We start from the raw sequence: 19,599 nt of genomic DNA, 5'->3' as shown, positions 1-19,599 counted from the left end.
CCTTTCCCCTGGCGGGGGGGGGGGGGATGAGGAGGGAAATGGTTCCCCACCAGAGAGGCTTCCCTTCTCCACCGCCCACCTGGTCATGAACCCACAGTTCTGAGCGCACATCCAGACTCTTCAGAGGATGCTTCCAGCTCCACAGAATGGTCTATTCTGATGAGTGAGCTTCTGAGGGCCTCCACCGAGACCCTCCTCCTTCCACCAACCTGGGCGTGTCCACCTTGGCCTATCGGATGTTCCGTGGTTAAGACACTACCATTGACTCTGACCCCTCCTCTCCTGCCTTTCCCAGCGGCATACTGAGTTGTAGTCATTATTTTCCTCCACTACTTTGTTTTTAATCGGGAGGGGGGCTGAAGGGAGAAACCACCCTTCTTGGTTTCAAGGCCCTTCTATTTTACATGCCTCTTCTTTCCAGAACATTCCAGTTTGGTGTGAGGTTAAACTGTGCAAAATACTGTTTGAAAGAAAGGAGAAAAAGAGAAAGGGACTTGTCAAAATGCATTTGTTAGATCACATTTTAAATGAAGTACAATTGAAGGTAGTTTTTGTCCAAAGGAAGGAAAAACCCGGGCAGATCCGCCGAGCTCCCCGAGAGCCTCCTTTGTCGTCGCCCTGACATTGAAGTGTAATTTTTCATGGTTATTTGGACTGGAAAATGGGGGGGAAGGGGAGAGATGGGCCTGCGATTATTTCCCATAAATGACAACACAATCACATCACGCTCCGCTACAAACATGCTCGGGGAATTTGCCTTTTTTTTACATTTCATGTGTGAAAGTAACAGCAACAATCACAGCTCTGTGGAGATGCAAGGGGACTAATCCCTGCTGAATTCAGTTTGCCGCGGGTTCTGGGACAGAGCTGGGTTTCTTGTTCAGCGTGGATTCCGAAACCATTTCAGAGTTGGGTTTGTATTTTACAAACTGGAACTCACATCTTTCAGTTATTTAAAAAAAAAAAAAAATCTTCCTGTGAATAGCCACCAGGCGAGTCAGTGACATATTTAGTTCCCTTGTGCTTTGTCACCTCAGGTTTGCTTTTATCCTTTCTGCATTTCTGCAGGGGGCAACCCAGGTGCTTTTGCTAAGAACACAGATAAATGGAACTTGTTGCAATACTGGCTCGAGGCATTTCCTCCCCTTTTTTCCCTCCCTTGACCCCCACCCACCCCCTTAATTCTAGCTCCGTTTTGACAAACTGTTCAAATGACCAAATGGCCTTGCCCGGGAGAGGAAAAATGGCAGGACCCGTCCCTCGCCACACAACGGCAGCATTTTTCACTTTGTGCTCTGGCGTCTGTGCCGTTCGCCCAGGAGCACAGCTCAAAGAGGGGACTTCACTCCCAGAGGCTTCCGCAGGCTGCCTGGCCACTTTGGACCCATCAGATGCTCTCTCCTGCCATTACTCCAGGTACAGGTGAAGTTAAGCCAAGAGCAAATGGAGAGGCTCCCCCAGGAGTACGATTTTGTCCAGGCGACCTGGCTTTACCCGGCAGGGGCGGAGTGCGCCGGCCACAGCCCTCTCAGCCTTCCCAGGCTCCCTTTTGCTGCACAGTCCCCATTTTTCTTGTTTCTATAAACAGTGGCAAGATCTTCAAATATACAAAAGCATAAATGGTCTCTATTCTCCAATTAGTCATTTTAATAATACCCGGAGTTGCCTTCAGAGTGTTGATTCCTCGAGCCCAGTGCCAAAGCCAGGGTCAGCGGGGTGGGGGTTGGAAAAGAGGGTGGGGGTGGGGCAGCCAGGAGGCCACATTCCTTCAGTGTCTGGTTTGCCTGCAGAGCCTTGCCCGGCGGCAGCCCCCGTGGGAAGCTGGCAAGCTTCCACCGCCTTTCAGGCCCTGTCCAGAAACTCCAGGCGCCGCTTCCCCAGGTGTATTTGGTAAATGAACACCTAGTGGTAAAAGGAATTCATGGTGGTAAAATGATCACTTAAAGGATCCAGGTGAAAAGAACCCGTCATGGGAGGAAGGGAGCGTCTGATCTCTTACGCATCCTCCACTTCCTGTCCCGCTTACCCCCCTCACCTCTTGGAGGACTGACATCCGTTTTTATAATCGTTTTATAATCGAGAAGGCGGTTTCGTTTAAAACAACTGTTGAGTGGCTTGGCCGCTTTCTTTTTAACGAAGAGCTGCTGGGATGGGAAAATGCCCTGTAGAGCACCCAGCAGACCCCTGACTGGTCAGGCCGGCTGCTAGGGGAGGGTCCTCTGCAGGGCGGCCCCACCTGGCAGAGCACTTAGATGGGTGAGAAAATGGAAAATGCCGAACAGGAGGGGAAAACCTACCTCTGCCTTTCCTGTAGTTTATTCCTTAGAACCAGGGCCGGGGGTCCCAGCGGAGCCAGGGATTTGAGAGAGGCCTGGGCAAGCGGGAGGGCAGGGGACCAGTCCTCCCAACTTCCAGGGGAAAGCCTGCTTCTCACCAGATGCCTCGGGCTCTGCTACTGCACCAGACTTCTGGTGTCCCCACTGGAGACGAGGTGGCATCTTACCCTGAGAAGGTGGAAGAAGAGTACATTTCTGATGAGTAAATGAAGGCTCCAGGCTTGGAGCCCCTGCCTGTTCCACCGCCGCACCCCCCACCTTCATCCTTCACCCCTTTACGGTTTCCTGCCTGGACTATGATAGTTGTATCTCAGAATGTCTGCTACCAGCGTGGATTTGGATCCCGGCTCTTCATCCTGTGATTTGGCATTGCCCTCAATTACTCTGTAACTTAGTAAGATGTAGAAAACAGAATGGACAGAGTTTGCCAGCAATTAAAAATAATATTGAAATGATTACTCACAGAGAACTTCCAGATAAATTTGTAAGTCCTGAATACTGTGTGCATGCATGCGAACATGCAGTCACCTTTTCCAACATGCTAAGTGTAAGGTGTGTTAGGAGAACAATTTGTGTTCGAGGTAAGCAGAACTGTCTTGATTTAAGGGAACATTTCTGAGGAAAACCTAATCGCCTAAAGCCCACCTGGAAAACCTAATCACCTAAAGCTACCTCTCAGGCAGTTTCCAGCCACATGTCAAGGCTGAAAAGACCCCATGGAATAAAACCATGGCATACACATGTAGAGTAGATTGTTGCATCCCGAATCTGGGTGTCACTATGCCCAGGGCACAGGGAAAAAGAACGGCATAGTGTCCCCCTGCCCCTGTGAGGACAGCCACAAGCATCACCACCATTCACCTCTTCCCCGCTGGCTTGGAGAGTAAAGACAAGACTAGGTAGGGGTGGGGAACTGGGAGCAACAGGGCTGTCTGTCCATCAGCTTTGCAGATCACATCCTGTTACAAGTTTCTATTGTCGCAGAATTTTAATGTACAGGACCTTACTCAAAATAAGTGGTCTATACCGCAGCAGCCATCTTCTGTATTGTGGGTTTGATCTGACCTGTATTTACAAAATGAAGCATATATATGCCGTAGAATACACACAGCCATTAGAGGTTTCCTAAGAAAGGACATCCGAGAAGACTGGACATGCCGGGGTTTTCACCCCTGTGATCGCTTTGTGCGAGCCTGCACTACAGGAAGACGACTGGTTGGCCACGGTGTAGTTCCATGAGTCTGGAGCCGTGAAGTCCGCAGCTGCGCAGTAGTTGAGGGCACGAGAGGGGAAAGACCCCATTGTGGTGTCCGTCCTGCTACCCACCACAGAGACCCCCACAAAGTGGCCGCTACCCAATGTGTCACTCCTGCTGGTCAGCCGGGGCCAGTCTTTCCCTCCTGCTTCGCTGGTTGTCCTTGGTTAATTACGTTGAAAATGGAGAAAGGAAAAGCTTTAACCCTATCTTCAAAGTAAGCAGATTGGTTATTTTGTTTTTCAAAGAAGAGGTCCTATATACAATTAAAACTTGTTTCTGGTAAACCTCATTCCAGGAAAGATGAGCTTTTAACAAAAGGCTTTTGACAGCTGCAGGCTATTGCATTTTTTTTAATGTGGAATGAAAAATCAATACATTTTTCTGGGTTATACATATTCAGAACAGGCCTGATATTTCCATTATAATGGAAAGTGGGTGTCTGCGCACATCTCGCCTGTCAGAGCTGCACCACCGCATTTTCCAAGCCACTGCTAAATATTTCAAACCTGATTTGATTGTGGTTCATGACAGCTAATGTTTCTCAGCTCTTGAGCCTGCCGACAGGCAAACGCACTTTATTTCAACCCCACCCTCAAACATTGTTCCCCCCAAAGAAAAAGGAAAGAACAATTTCATTCTTCAGGGATCCAGATTGGTATATTATTTAAGTAACGCGATTGCCTGAGAGCTTTGGGTACAGACACCCTGATGGAAGAATTTCCAAATTTCTTTCACATCAAGGCATTAAGGGGGCTTTGTCAGGTTTGGGGGAAGGTTTGAATTAATCTACATTATCCTGTTAAGAGTTAGGAACAGAGGGACTAGTCATTGATTCGTCATTGATTGACTCCCCTTCCTTCAAGTCTGTAAGCAATTTGTAAACACCCCCAAAGGACATGGCACTCGGCCCCAGTTATCTGACGAACAGCATCATTTTTTAGCAACTGGCAAGTTTTCTTGGGTAACATGTTCAGGGAGTGTGTGCGGTGGGGGGGGCGGTGCTGACTTACTGATGATGCCACCTCTGTTTTTGCCTCTGCCTGGTGCTCCTTCCACAAACCAATTTCTGGGTTGCTCAGAAAATTCTTACTCTCCATGGGGTCTCCAGTTGGCACACCCATCTACTTCAGGGGCAGACCTGACTGCAGATCCGGAAATCTCACACAGGCACCTTCACCAACACACGTGAGGTTGTGAACAAAACAGTTTGCATTTAGGATAAGCGAAACCACCTTGAGTGAAGGGATATTTTCTGGACCTGTGGTATCATCACCCCAAAAACCTTAGCTGCCTTAGCAACCCTTCCCTTTTAGAATGTATTTATCTGCTGAAATTCTTACATCCGAGAGCTCTGCCCTTAACCGGGAGATGAGCAGGCTGGGTTTGGCACGAGCACTGTCTGGGAGAAGCGGTTGTGGAAAGGAGGTGGTGATGGAAACAGGTTTTTTTTTTAAAGGCCTTCAGCCAGTTTTACATGTAAGTTAAAGGCAGAAAGAAGGGACACCGGAGGACCTCACAGTTATTCAAGATTTGTTTCTATTTGTCCAGACCTTCAACATACAGATACACCCGGACAGGAGAAGTGCGCTAGGTGGAGGACTCTTGCAGGGTGTATCCTATCGAAGTAGGCCTCTGGGGGCGGGGCAGGGTTAAAGGAACCTCCTCTGTGGTCTTCGAAACAACAGACCTTCTGTCTGGAACGCACCAGCCTGCTACCTCCTGCCAAGCACCGGCAGCACAGAGGGAGCCGAGATGACCTTCTCACCCTGGTCCCGGCTGGGCCCTTGGGAATGCATTCCTGGTGCGTTCTGGTTGTGTTTGGAAATATCATCAAACTCTTTACGGAGAAGACGGTTTTGACTTGTCTGTTTCTGCATAAAAATGACATGGTGACTGTTGTATGTCTTGGTGAAGGAAAGCAACTGTCTTCTGAGGGAAACACAGGATTTTCCAGATGAGACCAGATTGTCGGTCCATCAAGTCTTTACTTGTTCCCACCATCTGTCAGTAGCTGATATTATAGGGAAAAAATTGACTTCTGTCATGACCCTGGCCAGTTGCCACTGACTTCACGGGGGGAAATGCAGTCTGTGATCTGTGGGGGAAACCTCTTTCGTTTCTGTGTCTTACCAGCGCATGGGTATCAAATATGCATTCCTGAGGAACGAGGGCCAGCTCCAGGAGCTGAGCTCGGCCGCAGCTCTGCGTCAGAGCTGGAGGGCATCGCCTTCCCGGTTCCCACGTGTCTCCAGTGCCCCCAGTGCCCGGGGGTCAGGCCCCTCCCATGGATGCCTGAGGCCTGGGTCTAGTGAGTGGCGTTGCTTTAGGCTTTGGGGACCAATAAAATGTACACTGCCTGCAAAGCACCGTGGGCCTGAGCTGTCCAGACGAATTCATAGTTTGCATCTCTGTTTTTTAATCATTTCTTTCCCTTTATTGGTATTCAGAGCTCACAGTTTTCTGGTTACTGACAGTCTGGGCTTTCATCCATTTTAAAAAGCTATTTTTCTTCTTGCTGTTGATGATGATGGTATAAAGACAGATGGTGTAACTTCTTATGAATGTCCTATTTTATTTCCCCAGGACCAGACAGTTCACTTGAAGGCGTATATTACTTCCACATGCTCAGGTTAGGCAGCCCAGACAGAGTGCCTCCTGCAGCTAAGCTGCCCTTCTAGGGCTGGCCATGCAGAGGGCGACACCTGTAGGTCACACATGGAACTGCAGGAAAGCGCCTGCTTGGCTGAAGGAGGCCTGACTTTTTAGCTGGGGTTGAGGACTGGGCTCCCTTGTCCAGTCCAGCTGAAGGAAGCTGGATTGTCCAGGAGTTTCTTAATCATATCTTCTTCTATCAAGCATGTAACAGTCCTTTAGTTGAGTGAGTCACAAATGTTAATATTAAATTTAGGAACTCAAAAAGACTTGATTCTAAAATTTAAAGGGAGGGGGAAGAAAGAAAAGTAAGTTCCTAAATTAACCTCCATTGTCTCTTCTCTCATTGGAACTCCCTGCCTTCCTTTTCTGCTTACAGTAGGGCAGGAGGAGAGAAGACAAGGAGGCTCACAGGATGAGGGCTCCAGAACACTCAGAAAGCCCCGTGTGGCTTCCCGGCTCCCTGCATCAGGGATGTGCTTACTCTCCAGAGTCTGTCTCCCGAGTCCATATGGTCCCTCTGCTGCTGCCCCCAGCTCCTTGGGCCTTTCCAAACAAGAGTTCCTAACTCTGCTCAGTGGCTGTGGCCCACACACTGTGCGGGAGGGGCTGTGCATCACCATGTTAGGGTGCTGTGCGTTTTGTCGGTGTCATCCTCTCCGCGTCTGTCCCTGTGGGGTGTGTGTGTGTGCATACTGGAGAGGAGAGGCCACTGAGCCATCTCTTTGCAAATCAAATTCGATTAATGTATCAGTACCACAGATATTTCGTATATAGCAAATATTGGGGCAAAGGAGTATATTTTAAAAGGAGTGTATTTTGGATAGACCCAGTGTAGTGCTATCAATTGAATGCTGGTATCACTGTTCAAAGATGGATTTTATAATTATAGTGTTGAGCAATTTCATCAAATGCCTAAAAATATGCATTGAACATTGAGCCTGAAGATAATTAAGATGGTAAATATATCATACTGTGTAACTTGCTTGTTATTGCTATATGTATATATTTTCTCTACTAAATGAAATATACTGTTACTCTGGCTCTGTGTATCCGATTAGCTTCAAAACATGGTTGTCTGATTTTTCTGTGTTTGAACTAAGGGTGGGTGGGGGAGACAGTGTTACCTTTACCGTACAGTGAGGCAAAAAGGAGATGTTGAAATTACATGCAGAGTCCCCTTAGCTGGAGATGGGAACAAGCAGTACCTTACTTTGTTCGAGTTGCCCCTGACCGCCTCATAAATCCTCTGCTGGTGATAATGAAGGAAGACTGTTCTCTGACCCCTAGTTCAGTTTTTAGTCCTTGGACTTCCATTGTCCTTTCAGGAAGAATTAGGGAAATCTGACTCAAAAATAGATACTTTTTCCCTCAAGTGTTTGTCTAACCCCTCTGAGGTCAGGATACTCTGAACTCCTTTTACTTCTGTTGTGAGATAAAATATAGATGCATTTTCTGCAGGGTTGGAGGGCATCACACCTTAAAATATTAAAAAGCAGAGTTATAGTTGGAGGGACCCAGGGGGTACTGGGAAGAACCCTGAATCTCTAGTCCTAGATGGGACCCTAACATCTGGGTCATCCTCTTCTTCCTCACTTTGGCATGTGGCATTTTATTTCATGGTTGGAAATCACCATTCTTCTACCTTCACTAAAGCATTATGTGTTGAGCTGGAGAAAATTTGCTTGGTTAGTTTTAAACCAGTGGAGAGTAAAGAATGGACTGACTTAAAAAGAAAAGTATATGATTTTCCTATAGTTTCTCCTCCTCACCACTGATGCCTGGCACGCCCACAGGTGACATTTTCTAGAACTCCTCACACTGATGAAATCGTACCACTGATATTTTATGACTCTGCAGAGTATAAAAAATGACTTTAAAAAAACCCTCAGAACAAGAACACCCCTCCTGCCACAGTCTGGCACACACGCAGGCACTTGGAGGCCTGTGAGGGCTCCACGACTGAGTCTAGTTCAATGCCAGGATGCGCTGGGTTGAAGCTGGGCAAGAAGCTCCTTTTCTGTACTTTCAAGTGTGAAATTTTGCTTTGTCAAGTGTGAAAGACCTGCATGCAACTTCAGGAATTTGGATGGAGTTGCTTCTTCAGCAGGGTTGGCTTTTCAGTAAGAAAAGCTCAAATGAGGCATTCAGAATCCATCTGGAATATACCTAATGTCCACACATCAAGAGTGAGTCAGTCTCGTTCCAGTGAGTGGGGGTGGGGGACCGTCCCCACTGCTTACACCCGGACCTTGGTGTGGCTGTAGTGCAGGCGGCCTTGCAGGGGCCACTGGGAAGAGAGGAGGGACAGTCACTGGTGTCTGTGTTCTGTGGTTGGTAATTCTTTGGTGTGGGAGCCCAGAGTTCTTCATTTTCTGTCTACTCTTAATCGTTGGTATTTTGTTCTTCTGTTTCAGAGGAAGCCATTGAAGATGTTGAAGGGCCCAGTGAAGCAGCTGCTGACCCAGAGGAGCTTCCGAAAGACCAAGAGGGTGGAGGCGAGAAGGACCCGGGCAAGTGGACAGGTGTGTGTGTGTGGCTGCCCAGAGCCCCTGATGTCCCTGCCCTGGCAGAGCGAGGCTGACGGGCCAGGTGACCGTAAACCTGCCGGGAGAACCGTCGATTCTGTGCATGTTGTAGAAGTTTGTTTTTGCTTTTTCTGAGTGGTCACCTTCATTCTCCTTCTAAAGAATTTTTAAAGTTGTTTTTTAATTGCTTCCGAACCACCTTGTTCACTGAGCATGCAGGTGTCTGGCTCTGTTAGGAGCTTCCATGTTTTTGAGGTCACATTTCTTCAGCAGCTCCTCCCTCTCGTTTGCCCTGGATGTGGTTCTTCCTTCATTGAAGGTCCAGGCCCCTGTCGCGCCTGCTCCTGGGCCCAGCAGATGGTTTTGCCACATGGAACTTGACCAGAGTCACCCCTGTGTCTCTTAAGGAGCCTGTGGTGAAGGGTGGGCTTTGTCCTGCATTTAGGGACCTGGGGACAGGCTCTACGCTGTCCCCAGGGTGAGCACCCACAGCCTAAAATGTTCCCAAGGGGGAGGCAGGCGGTGCAGCCAGGCAAGAGGCTGTCTTACCAAAAGCAGAAGAAATTGAAGAAGTCAGGAAAGGAAGTGCTATTTCTGGAAAAGCTTGTGTCGAGAGAAGGGGACTGGCCATCTCTCATGATGACCAGATTTCTGTATTGAGGGAAAGAAGAAATGAGACTAAGAAAGAAAGCTTAGGTTTTTTAAAAAGTTTTTTGAGTAGGAGCAAAATTGTTTCTCAGAAGACTTATCAGGACAGATAAGTCTCCCAGAAACCACAATAACTAGAGGAAATGATATGACAAGCAGCAGAAATTATTGTATTTGGTCAACCTAATTCTTACTGCCTTCCATTATTAATATTGTAATACTCTGATTTTTTTTTTTTTGAGAAAATATTTACCTTCTGGAATCTGTATTGGTTGGGCCTTTGTTACTTTTCCAGGCATGGCTGTTCTTAAATCATGTTCAGGGTTGGCCTTCACTATTTAAACAAGATACAGAATCTTGGAGAGAGGCCAGAGGAGAGCAATGAAAATGACTGAAGGCTGAGAAATATTGCCTCGGAGAAGAGGCTGAAGAATTGGGGCTATTCAGCCCGGAAAAGAGAAATTCGAGAGGCAGATAACAGCTCCCAAATATTGGGAGGGACAGGCGGGGCAGGTGACGCGCCGCCGTCCGTGTCTCCCGGGAGGTGCAGACAGGCGTCTCTACAGCCGGGTGAATGGATGGTGCGCCGGGCGGCTTTTACTGCCCACGCTGCTTGTTGTCCCCTTGGAACTGGGCTCCGGGGTGTCCAGGGCCTGAGCTCGAGATAACGCTGAGGGGTAGGGCCAAGCACCAGCACCCTGGGAAGATGCACAAGGTAGGACCAGGAAGTAGGGTGTGGACACCTGTGCTCAGAGGCCTTGAGTGTGGGGTGGGATCGTCCTGTCGCCCTGGGTGGTGTTTCAAGGACCGAGACCCCAGTTTTTGCTCTACTTTTAAGGTGCGATCGAAATAAACTTTGCCAACAAACAGCAGTTGAACTCTCTGCCCAGAGGAGGGGAAGAGGATTTCACAAGTGCAGTTTAAAGGCAGAGTGACCTTTCAGGCTGTCTGTCCTTTGTTTTCATGATCTGGGCGCCCGGTTTCTGATCCTGCCTCTGCCGCCTACTGGCCATGGGAGCTGCTCCGGGCCCCGCCCTGTCCATGCGTCTGCTTCCTCAGAGGAGACGGGGGTTAGAAATCCTACCTGCTTCCATGGGGTAGCTGTGCGGATTATTTGAATATGGGAATCTTAGAGCAGTGCCTGGCCTATAGTAAGCTCGAATTAGGAAGGTTTTGTTGTTGTTCTTTGTTGTTGTTGTTTGTAATGGTTAAGTAAAATCAGGGAAACTACGACAGTCACAGTTCCTCCTCAGCTTCTCCTGTAGGAATGTGAGAGTTGCCAGGCAGCATGTGGCTTCTGGGAATTGTGAGAAGCTGAGAGAGAACAATATATAAGGATTTAGTGGGATCATTCACAGGATATTTGGTGCCTGCGTTCCCCGCATTCTGTATGCTAAGGACACTAAGCAAACAACAGAAAGGAACTGCCATTGGCAAAGCTGCCACTGGGTGCCAGACCCCTGCAGGGCACTTTGTATGCCTTTCTCTAACCCTTACACCAGCCCAGAGGCTGCTGTACTGAGGCCGGTTCAAGCGCATTGCATTCCAGGTGTTTGCAATTCAGGGGGAATGTGCCTTCACGGTGCCTGTGGACACGCTGGCCATTGCTGAGCCTCGTAGACTTCAAATGAGCACCGTAAAGACGAACATCTTTAATAAGACTCCAATTTCTCTTTCATTCATACTGACAACCGGCCACACTGAATCTTTATCTCCAAGAGACAGAGACAGGGCGGACAGAGAGAGAATGAATAAACACCTTCGAGGTGCACCTGGCCAGTTCTGCTGTAGTAAAGAGAGGAGGGAAAATTCCTTCCCAACTCCCGCAAATGATCCGCTTTTGACCCGAAGCATAATTTTGTCTATCCTGCCTGAGTGTGTAATGACAGGCTTTCTTAAGGAACTTGGTCGATTTGATCTGGGAATCGATGTGGGTGCCAGCAACTCTTCTGAGCTTTCTTTGGGATGTTCAGTATTTTACAAAAAATGTCTGCATTTGTTCCGTTTACTCCCTCAATTGAGCTGTTCCTATCTGATTAACTGTGATGGGGAGTGCTTCCTCCCGGCAAATAAATAAATAGTGATTTCACAATTTGTGCTGTTGATTAGTGGCCGCTCATGATGCAGATTAATAATATTTCAAACGGGCCTGGGTAATTGGCATTTTCTCAGCTATTGATTTTGTAGTTTGGGGGTTTGTGCAGGAATGGATATTCCTTACTAAAAATTTTTAGCTAGTTATTTCCACATTGGAATGGAACTCCTCATTCCCTTTGTAGTTTCTCTTGGTAACCCTTTTGGGGCTTCTTTTATTGAGATGGCAGGTCTTTTACCTCTAATGGCACCAAGGCAAGCAAGATAGTGATTCGAATCATGTCAGCCTCAGTCTCAAGGTCAGAGGCTGGGTCTCTGGACCCACGTGCAGGGCACCGGGCAAAGTTCCGCTGACCCCAGGTTCTGTGAGCTTGTGAGGACTGCCCACAGTCAGGAGAACACTCTTCCCAGAGACCCGTGCTGTCGCACGGAGCTTTCCGTGCTGACAGAAATGTCGTGCAACTATGCTGTGACCTGTAACACAACACCCACCAGACACGTCTGGCTGTTGTACATTTGCAGTGTGGCTAGTACCGATGAGAAACTGAATTTTAATTTTTTATTTAATTTATTAAAATGTAAATAGCTGCACATGGCTAGTGGCCACCGTACCAGAGAGCACAGCTGTAGCGTCCAGAGGTAACCCTGAAAGAATGCCGCGCAGGTGCAGCTCCCCAGCTACTGGTAAGGCCACATCCCGCTCTGACTGCCAGGCGCCGCCCCTGCGTGTCGAGCCCGCCCTTCTCAGCAGGCCTGCCCTGGACGGGCACAGGCACGCGGGTGTGCTGAGCCCCACTGCCCTCGGGTGGGCCAGGTGGGCTGGGGGCTGCTGAAGCTGGGTCAGTTGCAACTTCATCTGTTTTACTATTTTGCCATCATTCTCTGTGTGTGCCATGATGTGAAAAAGTTAGGAAGCATTGCTTTATATAGATTATATACATCATTTCATTGGATCCCCCCCAAACCCATGAAACACATACTGGAGGTAACCAGCCCCCTCTCCCCGCCATTTTGCAGATAAGTAAACTGAGTGCCAGGGCTCAAGCAAGTTGCCAAAAGGCGTGCAGACAGGTCCAGGTTTGTGTACTGGCTCTGCTCTGACCTAGGGCGGAGCCCGCACTCCCACAGCATGCCGAGCCGCCTCCCGAGGCTGGCATTTGTCAGTCTCATCGTTGATCTGGTTGTCACCCGCCTTCAGAGCACGGGCGGCCGCACGTGCCTGGCGCTGCACAGTTGTAGCAGCAACACCACCGCCCCGAATGCTCAAGGTGAACGTGCCTCGTGGTTGGTCAGTGGTGTGCTCACTGTGAATGCAGGTCGGTGAAGTGGACAGAACTCTCTAGGTTTGGAGTCATGAAGGGAACAACCTTGGTCAAGAGGCTTGGCTTCCTTGAGCCTTGGGGGTCCTCATTGTAAAATGTGTACAAGGGACACCCACCAGCCAGGCTTGGTTCCATGGTGGCGAGTGGTGGCATGTGCACAAGCCCCGGGTGAACACTTCAGGGTCACATCCACTCAAGGCGAGCGTAACACTCTCTTGCAGGCCAACAGAGGGTGCAGGAAGGTCCTTTGAAGCAAAGCCTCCTCCCTAATGCACGGCCGTTTCCACCTCCAACTCCGTGGTTTTCTGTTTTGAGATGTGCAAACTCCCTCGTCCTCTCAGCAGTGTGGATTTGAAAGTGTGTGTTCTGGATTGAAGAGCCCCCAGTGTCGGCAACTGAACAATAATTAATGCAGCGATTGTTCAATCAATCATTAATTGCTATAAATTAAGTGATATACAATTAATGTGATGCTTTATCACCAATAATTAAGGGAAAATTGAACTCTTGGCAAAGAATCACAGCAAGATGGTTATTTAAATCCTGAGCCACCATGGTTTCCAGCTACAGAGCACTAGGCTGGGTCTAGTTACACTAATTTGAGACAAGATGACTAGGGGGTATTGGTGCTTTAAAAGCAAACAAGCAAACAAAATATGGAGGGAATAGCCCAACTTAAACCAATGTGTAAATGATACCCATGTTTCTATTTTTGTAAAATTTTGAGTTAGGATTATAGTTTGAATGCTGTTTTTGTAGGAGAGTGGCCCAAAGGGATTTTTTTTTGATATATATATTTTTTTTTAATCCACGATGCTTACCTTACACAGAGCAATTAGTGCAGCAGAGCGTCCCTGATTTGAATCTGTGGGAGATTGCTGTTAGAGGAGGTACGAACGGCCTGGTGAGGTCCGGGCGCCTGTTTGAGAAAAGTGTGTTTGTGGACTGCGGTGCTGGCGGGCATGATTTCAATGGGCTTTGACATGTTGAACATAAGTGTATAGTGCACCGCTCTTGCTGCATCTGAATAATTCCTACAGACCTGCTGCCTTTCTAATTACTGAGGTTGAAAAAAAGCAGGTCGGGCGCATCCTGGTGGAAATCTATTACCAGCCGTCTCCCTCTTCTCCCTGTGGTTCACAGCTTTGTGTAAACAGGGATGCCATTGTATGAGGAACTTCGTGCTTGAAAGGTAATCTGTGATGGAGAGTGGGAAGAGACTAAGGAAATACTTTAAAAAATTGAATCCATAAAGACAAAAGGAGGTACGTGCTGAGAGGAAGGGTTGTTTGTTAGGAAAAGCACTGGGCTGCTAGTCAAGAAGCCCAGGGTTCGAGGTGTGACTCTGCCCCTAAAATTAGTCACATGACCTTGGGTCTCTGGACCTCAGTTTCCAAATCTGTAAAATAGTAGGTTGGACTAAATGGTTTCTTGCAGGTGTAGAACTGCTTAGCATTTAGTTAGAGACAGTGACAGTACTGCAGCATCTTGGAGAATATTAATTTCTAAAGTCGGAAGGCTGAGATAGCGAGGATCAGGAGCCTGCGATGAGTCCAGATGGGCCCTGAGGTTCCTTCCGTGAAGGTCAGACGGTGCCAAGCCCACCTTTCCTGGTGGGACATGGGAGCACTGTGTGCTCTCACCCAGTCCTGTTTCCGAGACCTGTCAGTCTGCTGGCAGGGCTCCGTGTGGCGAGGGACAGTGGGGAAGTCCTTGGAGACTTGTGGGTGCCTCTGCGTGGCTGCCCATATCCAGCCCTGCTGTTGGCTGGAAACCAGGCCATTCACCATGACCACGCCTCTACAGACATCGTTCTGGCCTAATTCTAGGTCCTTCCAGCACTTGGTTCCATTTTTCCTCCTCACTGGGAAGTAAATTTGCCTTTGCAGAAGGGTGTGTGTGAGGGAATGCTGGGTGCCCGGCTTGCACAGCCCCTTTGCGGTTCATGTTCTTGCCAACGGAAACTGGTTTTGGTTTTACATTTTTGCACACAGATGGGAATTGTGTGGCTACGTCAGCTTTTCCAGAGTCCACTTGTTTCCCTCCCCCACTTCACCCCCATTATCTTTTTTTTTCAAGGGCACTTTCAATATAACTTGGCTGCTTAAAGTCACTGCAGGCAGAATTCTGTCTCACAGTATAAAACAAACCATTTGAACTATTTTTGTGTTGGGAAGCAGAAATAGATGTAGGGTGTGGCACATATCTGGACTTGCCTGAATTCCAGTAATTCAGAGGTCTTGGCTCTGAGAATTTATATGGTGGGTCATGCGAGAGATAAGGGACCACAGCAACTGAGCAAATGTTTTCTGTGCAGATATCTAAGGCAGATATGGGATGCACAGAAAAGTGAGGGAGGGGCATCACGTGTAATCTCATAACTGTGCCACAGTGTCACGAGAATTATCATCACGGTGCAGATAGAAGGCTGTGAACATGCAGATTAAGGAGCACATCATTTTTTATCACTATGGAAAATACCTTATAGATTTGCATATTATTCTTGCAAAGAGGCCATATTAATCCTCACTTCATTTCAGTTTTAGCTTTTGTGCTGAAGGGGGAAGCACCTCTATTATTAGAATCATGGTCATGATTTTTTAAAAACACCAGGATGTGTTTTCTCATGGGCGAGCAGAGCACTTTCTTGTTAGGCACTCACGTTCTTCCTGGGCCCCGTTAACGTCTTTGTTTTGAAGGCCAGAGGACTCAGACTCTGCGATGGGAACTCCCAGACGTCAGATTTGTGAGCAAACCCCAATTCACCTTCTGCGTCAGTGACACAGTCCCCAGATTAGAAACTGAGGAACACATAGTGTAGCAGTTTTCTCTTATCATGAGAAGATGGGGCGGGGGGGGGGGCATGAAACTCCAGTTTCTCTGCACTCGTCAAACAGAGTCGTGAGCTCTTTATGGTCAGGGCTGTGTGGCCTTCACTGCTGGTTTTTTTTTTTTTTAAGTAAGACTTTATTTTGCTTTTTTTTGGAGTAGTTTTAGGGTTACAGCGACGTTGGGAGGGAGGTAGAGGTTTCCTGCTGCCCCCACACATGCATAGTCTTCTCCAAGCTCATCTTCACTCACCACAACGCACATTTTTTACCAATGGTGAACCCACACTGATGCATCATAACCCCCTGAAATCCTTAGTTCACATTCGACTTCACTCAGGGTGTTGCACATTCCGTGGGTTTGGACAAACGGATAATGGCAGGTGTCAGTCTTTACAGTGTCGTACAGGGCATTTTCACTGCCCTGAAAATCTTCTGTGCTTTGCCTCCTTATGTCTCCCCAGCCCTGTATTCACTCATCTTTGTGGTCTCCAGCACCTAGAAAGTGCTTAATGCTGTTTGAATGTTTCATTAACAGTCACTTAGTAAAACGGCATAACCACAAACACTTTCAAGTCCAACTTACTCTAGTTTCTGCTTTTTAGACCTAAACCCCATGGATTAGTAGGGTCACTCCATGCTGATAGAGAGGAAAGGCAAACCTGGGGTGTCTGTGCTTGTCCATAAAACCAGGCCTCTCCCCTCGCCCTATGGTTATATGGCCACACGTGGGCCCATATTATTTTCCAGAGGTAGTTCTAAAAATGAAACCTGGGCTCTCACCCTGCGCTCGGCTCTGTGGTTGGTTTCATCTGCCTGATCGCTCTTGCTAGAGAGAAACCCAGTGAGTAGAGACTCTTTTCCCATTGACAGGTGAGGAAAGGGAGAGCTCAGTGTAGTCAAGTAAAATGCTTGAGGTCACACAGCCGGGATCTGAATCAAGTTGTGGCCACACTGCAAACCTCTGTGCTTTGTGGGTCAGCCAAGGGCACTGATGCCTTTGTATAGAGAGGACTTGACCGTAGGAGAACCACGTGTGATAACATCAGTTCAGTCCCTCTAGGTGCAGTAGTGCACGGCCACCACCCTCACACAGATATCACTTGTCCCAGGCCTTTGGGGCGCTCTGAGCAAACTGCACCTGGACCCAGTGGAGACTGAGAGAAACATCGATGCAAATACGGCTCCGTGTGGGGCTTCCTGCCCTCTGAACTGCACACAGTTCCAAGAGGAGGTATTTACTGTCTCCTTGGTAGCACTAAACCTACAGAGGAGTGGAGAGCCACGCCCATTTTCCAGCCTTATGGAGGCCTGAGAGATGTCTTTCCTCCCCGATACAGTCCCACACTGCGGACTAGAAAAGGGTGGACCGTGAGGAAAGTGGGTTTGTTAAGGGCGCTGTGAAGTTCCGTTCAGAGCTCTGTGTGTCGAGTCACCATGCTGGACCCAGAGTTTATGTTTGTTTTCACAACTTCAGTCTCACTCTTAAAATTTAGTAAGTTTCTAAGAAAGACAGTTTTAGAATGGAGAAAAAACTAGAAGAGTACTGTCACATTCCAGTCTCTGGGAACCTGCCCTGTGTTAAGGCTCAGAGATCCTAACTAACCTAATTAATGTTTGATTCAACGGGGACTGGACCAGCTTCTGTTGATTAACTTTGGCCTGGTCCCAGAATGACCTGCCTTGCCCCTTGTTTTTGACCTACATCTGGCACCTCTGGACTTTTTATTCTGTCAGTTCAAGTGTCTCCAAGGGCCTTCCCATTCTGGTGTTCTCCAAGTCCACAGTTGTCACAATCTTGTAATTAAGCCAAAGGGTGGAGAGAGCAAGCAGGCCCCAGGCACTGCTCCCCACCCCTGCCCCCGCCACGACCTCGGGGCCCCGCATGCTCACGGTGCACCGTGAACACAGCCGCAGACCGTCACACAGCTCGTCACACAGGCTCTGCCCGGGGAACCGCAGATGCATGGGGGGAACTGACAAGAGGCCCAAGGCGGGCAGACTGACTGGATACCGCAAAGTGCGAAGTCAGGCCTCGGCCCCCTTCGGCACCCAGCTCCCGGCACAAGCCGGGCTTGTGGTGGCAGCCCAACGTCTAGAAGTTATTCAAGAGACCATCAGCCGATGCTGGTCTCAGTGAGGTGGTGGCTGGTGGCTCTGTTTTGACTGGTGGCTCATTCAGGAACCTGACCCAGAGGGAGCAAGGTATCTTGAAATTGAATCCTGGGATGCCCTTTCGGGAGCTCAAATCAGTGTAGTTAAGCAGCCTTATGCATATTTCAACAAGGAATTAGTGCAACAGATTGATGCCTCTGATGTAGGGCTTAGCACTCTTTTCTCCCCAAAGATGTAGAGCAGGCGGCTGGAGCCCCCAGCCGGCATGGCCCCGCCACTCCACCTCCAGGCTGCTGCCTGGAGAGCAGAGGCCCCAAGCATGGCATGATCCCCCACTCCCAGGCGGCTGCTGAGTGCCTGCAGGGGCTAGTGTGCATCTCTGCACCCTTCCCAGGGCGAAGGCAAAGGCTGGTATGGCCTGCAGGTGCCAAGACGTGGGAAGACAGCACTGAAAAGGTACTTCCTCCTGCAAAGTGGAAAGAGCTTGTAGGTATTTGCCCTCTTTTCACAGAGGTCCCCTTGGACACGTGGAGAAACCAAGAGTTCCGTAAGTGAGGCAGCCTGTCGTTATTCTGGATTACACTGCTAAGAGAACAGGGGGGAGTAATTCCTTCTGCATTTCTTTGAACCGCGTCTGTGTTTGTTTTAGATCCGGTAGGTTCCTTATGGGACATTTGGCCTGAGAGAGAAACATCTACCTTTGAGACCAGGTCTGACTTTTGTCCCTGAGTATAGGTGGTAAGAATGTCGTGTTGGCAAGAATCATTTGAAAGGGGACAGGCAGATCTGCCCACACCTGCCAGGCCTCCTTGTTTAGTTCTAGTCCAACCACTAAGTGATTTGGTTCCTACCAGCTACAGGAAGCTTTGGCTCTGACAGAGGTCCTCAGAGTGCAGTCCCTGGGCCAAGACACCACCTAGGCACTCACCGGAAATGCAGATTCTCCTCATCAGACCTCTTCTAGGGAATGGCCCACGATCTGCGTTTTAACAAGCCCTGCAGGGGACTTCTGACTGCACCTGAGCTTGAGAATCGTAAGGCTGGGATCTCCGTGACATGCGGGAGGCCCGGAGGCCTATTTTTCCTTTAACTAGAGTCCTCGGCCCCTGCTGCGTGCCAGAGGTTGAGCTTTACTAAAAGACGGGGAAAGTGCCTCGGAGCCCAAGGCCTGAGTCTTGGCAGTTGTAATCCCGGAGAGCAGGACTGGGAGAGGAAGAGTTTGGGCAGAGAAGTAGAGTCACAGTGAAAAATGATCGAAGACCCAGAAGCCTTTGTCCAAACACTGCCTAAAAAGTTAACACCTGGCTGACGGGGATACAGGACCTCTATGTACTATTCTTATAGCTTCCTTTGACTCTATAAATATTTCCAAATCAAAAGCAGAAAAACAATAACACCATCACCTCAGAGCTTCTGAATTTTCAAAGTGCTGGCCTGCACAGTCTCCTTTGACTTGGGGGAGAAGAACAGGGAGGTGCTGCCCTGAGGACCAGTTACCACGTCTGCAGGACAACTCGGTTTTCTTTGAAATCAAATCAGGAAGATGTGTCTGAAAAGCTGGTGAAAACCGTACGTCTTGCTGTACCTAGCTCAGCATATTCTGCTTTTTGAGTAGGTGGTCGTACTTTAAAATGCTTTCTAGAGATACACAGGCGCAGCATAGCTTGCAGGTACCGAGAACGGGACTCTGTTCTTCACGGACAGCTCCTCCCCTCACTGGGCTGGACGGTGAGGCAGGTTGCACACTGTGCCGGGGAGGGGGAGCCCTGGCTGCTTTTGGTCCAGGGCGTGAAGACCACCCACCGGGCAGACAGTGCA

At 48.7% G+C, this 19,599-nt stretch overlaps 1 protein-coding gene across 6 annotated transcripts in view; it reads left to right on the top strand.

The window, feature by feature from the left end:
- The window catches only part of ZFHX3 (zinc finger homeobox 3), a 242,925-nt gene that overhangs the window by 189,357 nt on the left and 33,969 nt on the right, over positions 1-19,599 (top strand). For all 6 annotated transcript variants that reach the window (XM_053666738.1, XM_053666741.1, XM_053666740.1 and 3 more), the window contains one exon: positions 8,664-8,771. In XM_053666738.1, coding sequence (XP_053522713.1) covers positions 8,664-8,771 — 108 coding nt within the window. The remainder of the gene's footprint in view (positions 1-8,663; positions 8,772-19,599) is intronic.

This window comes from Artibeus jamaicensis, unplaced genomic scaffold, assembly GCF_021234435.1.
Source record: "Artibeus jamaicensis isolate MK-2021 breed Jamaican fruit bat unplaced genomic scaffold, CSHL_Jam_final contig_464, whole genome shotgun sequence".
Taxonomy (NCBI): Eukaryota; Metazoa; Chordata; class Mammalia; order Chiroptera; family Phyllostomidae; genus Artibeus; species Artibeus jamaicensis.
Note: the sequence above shows the minus strand (reverse complement) of the source record. Positions and strands in the feature narration are given on the sequence as shown.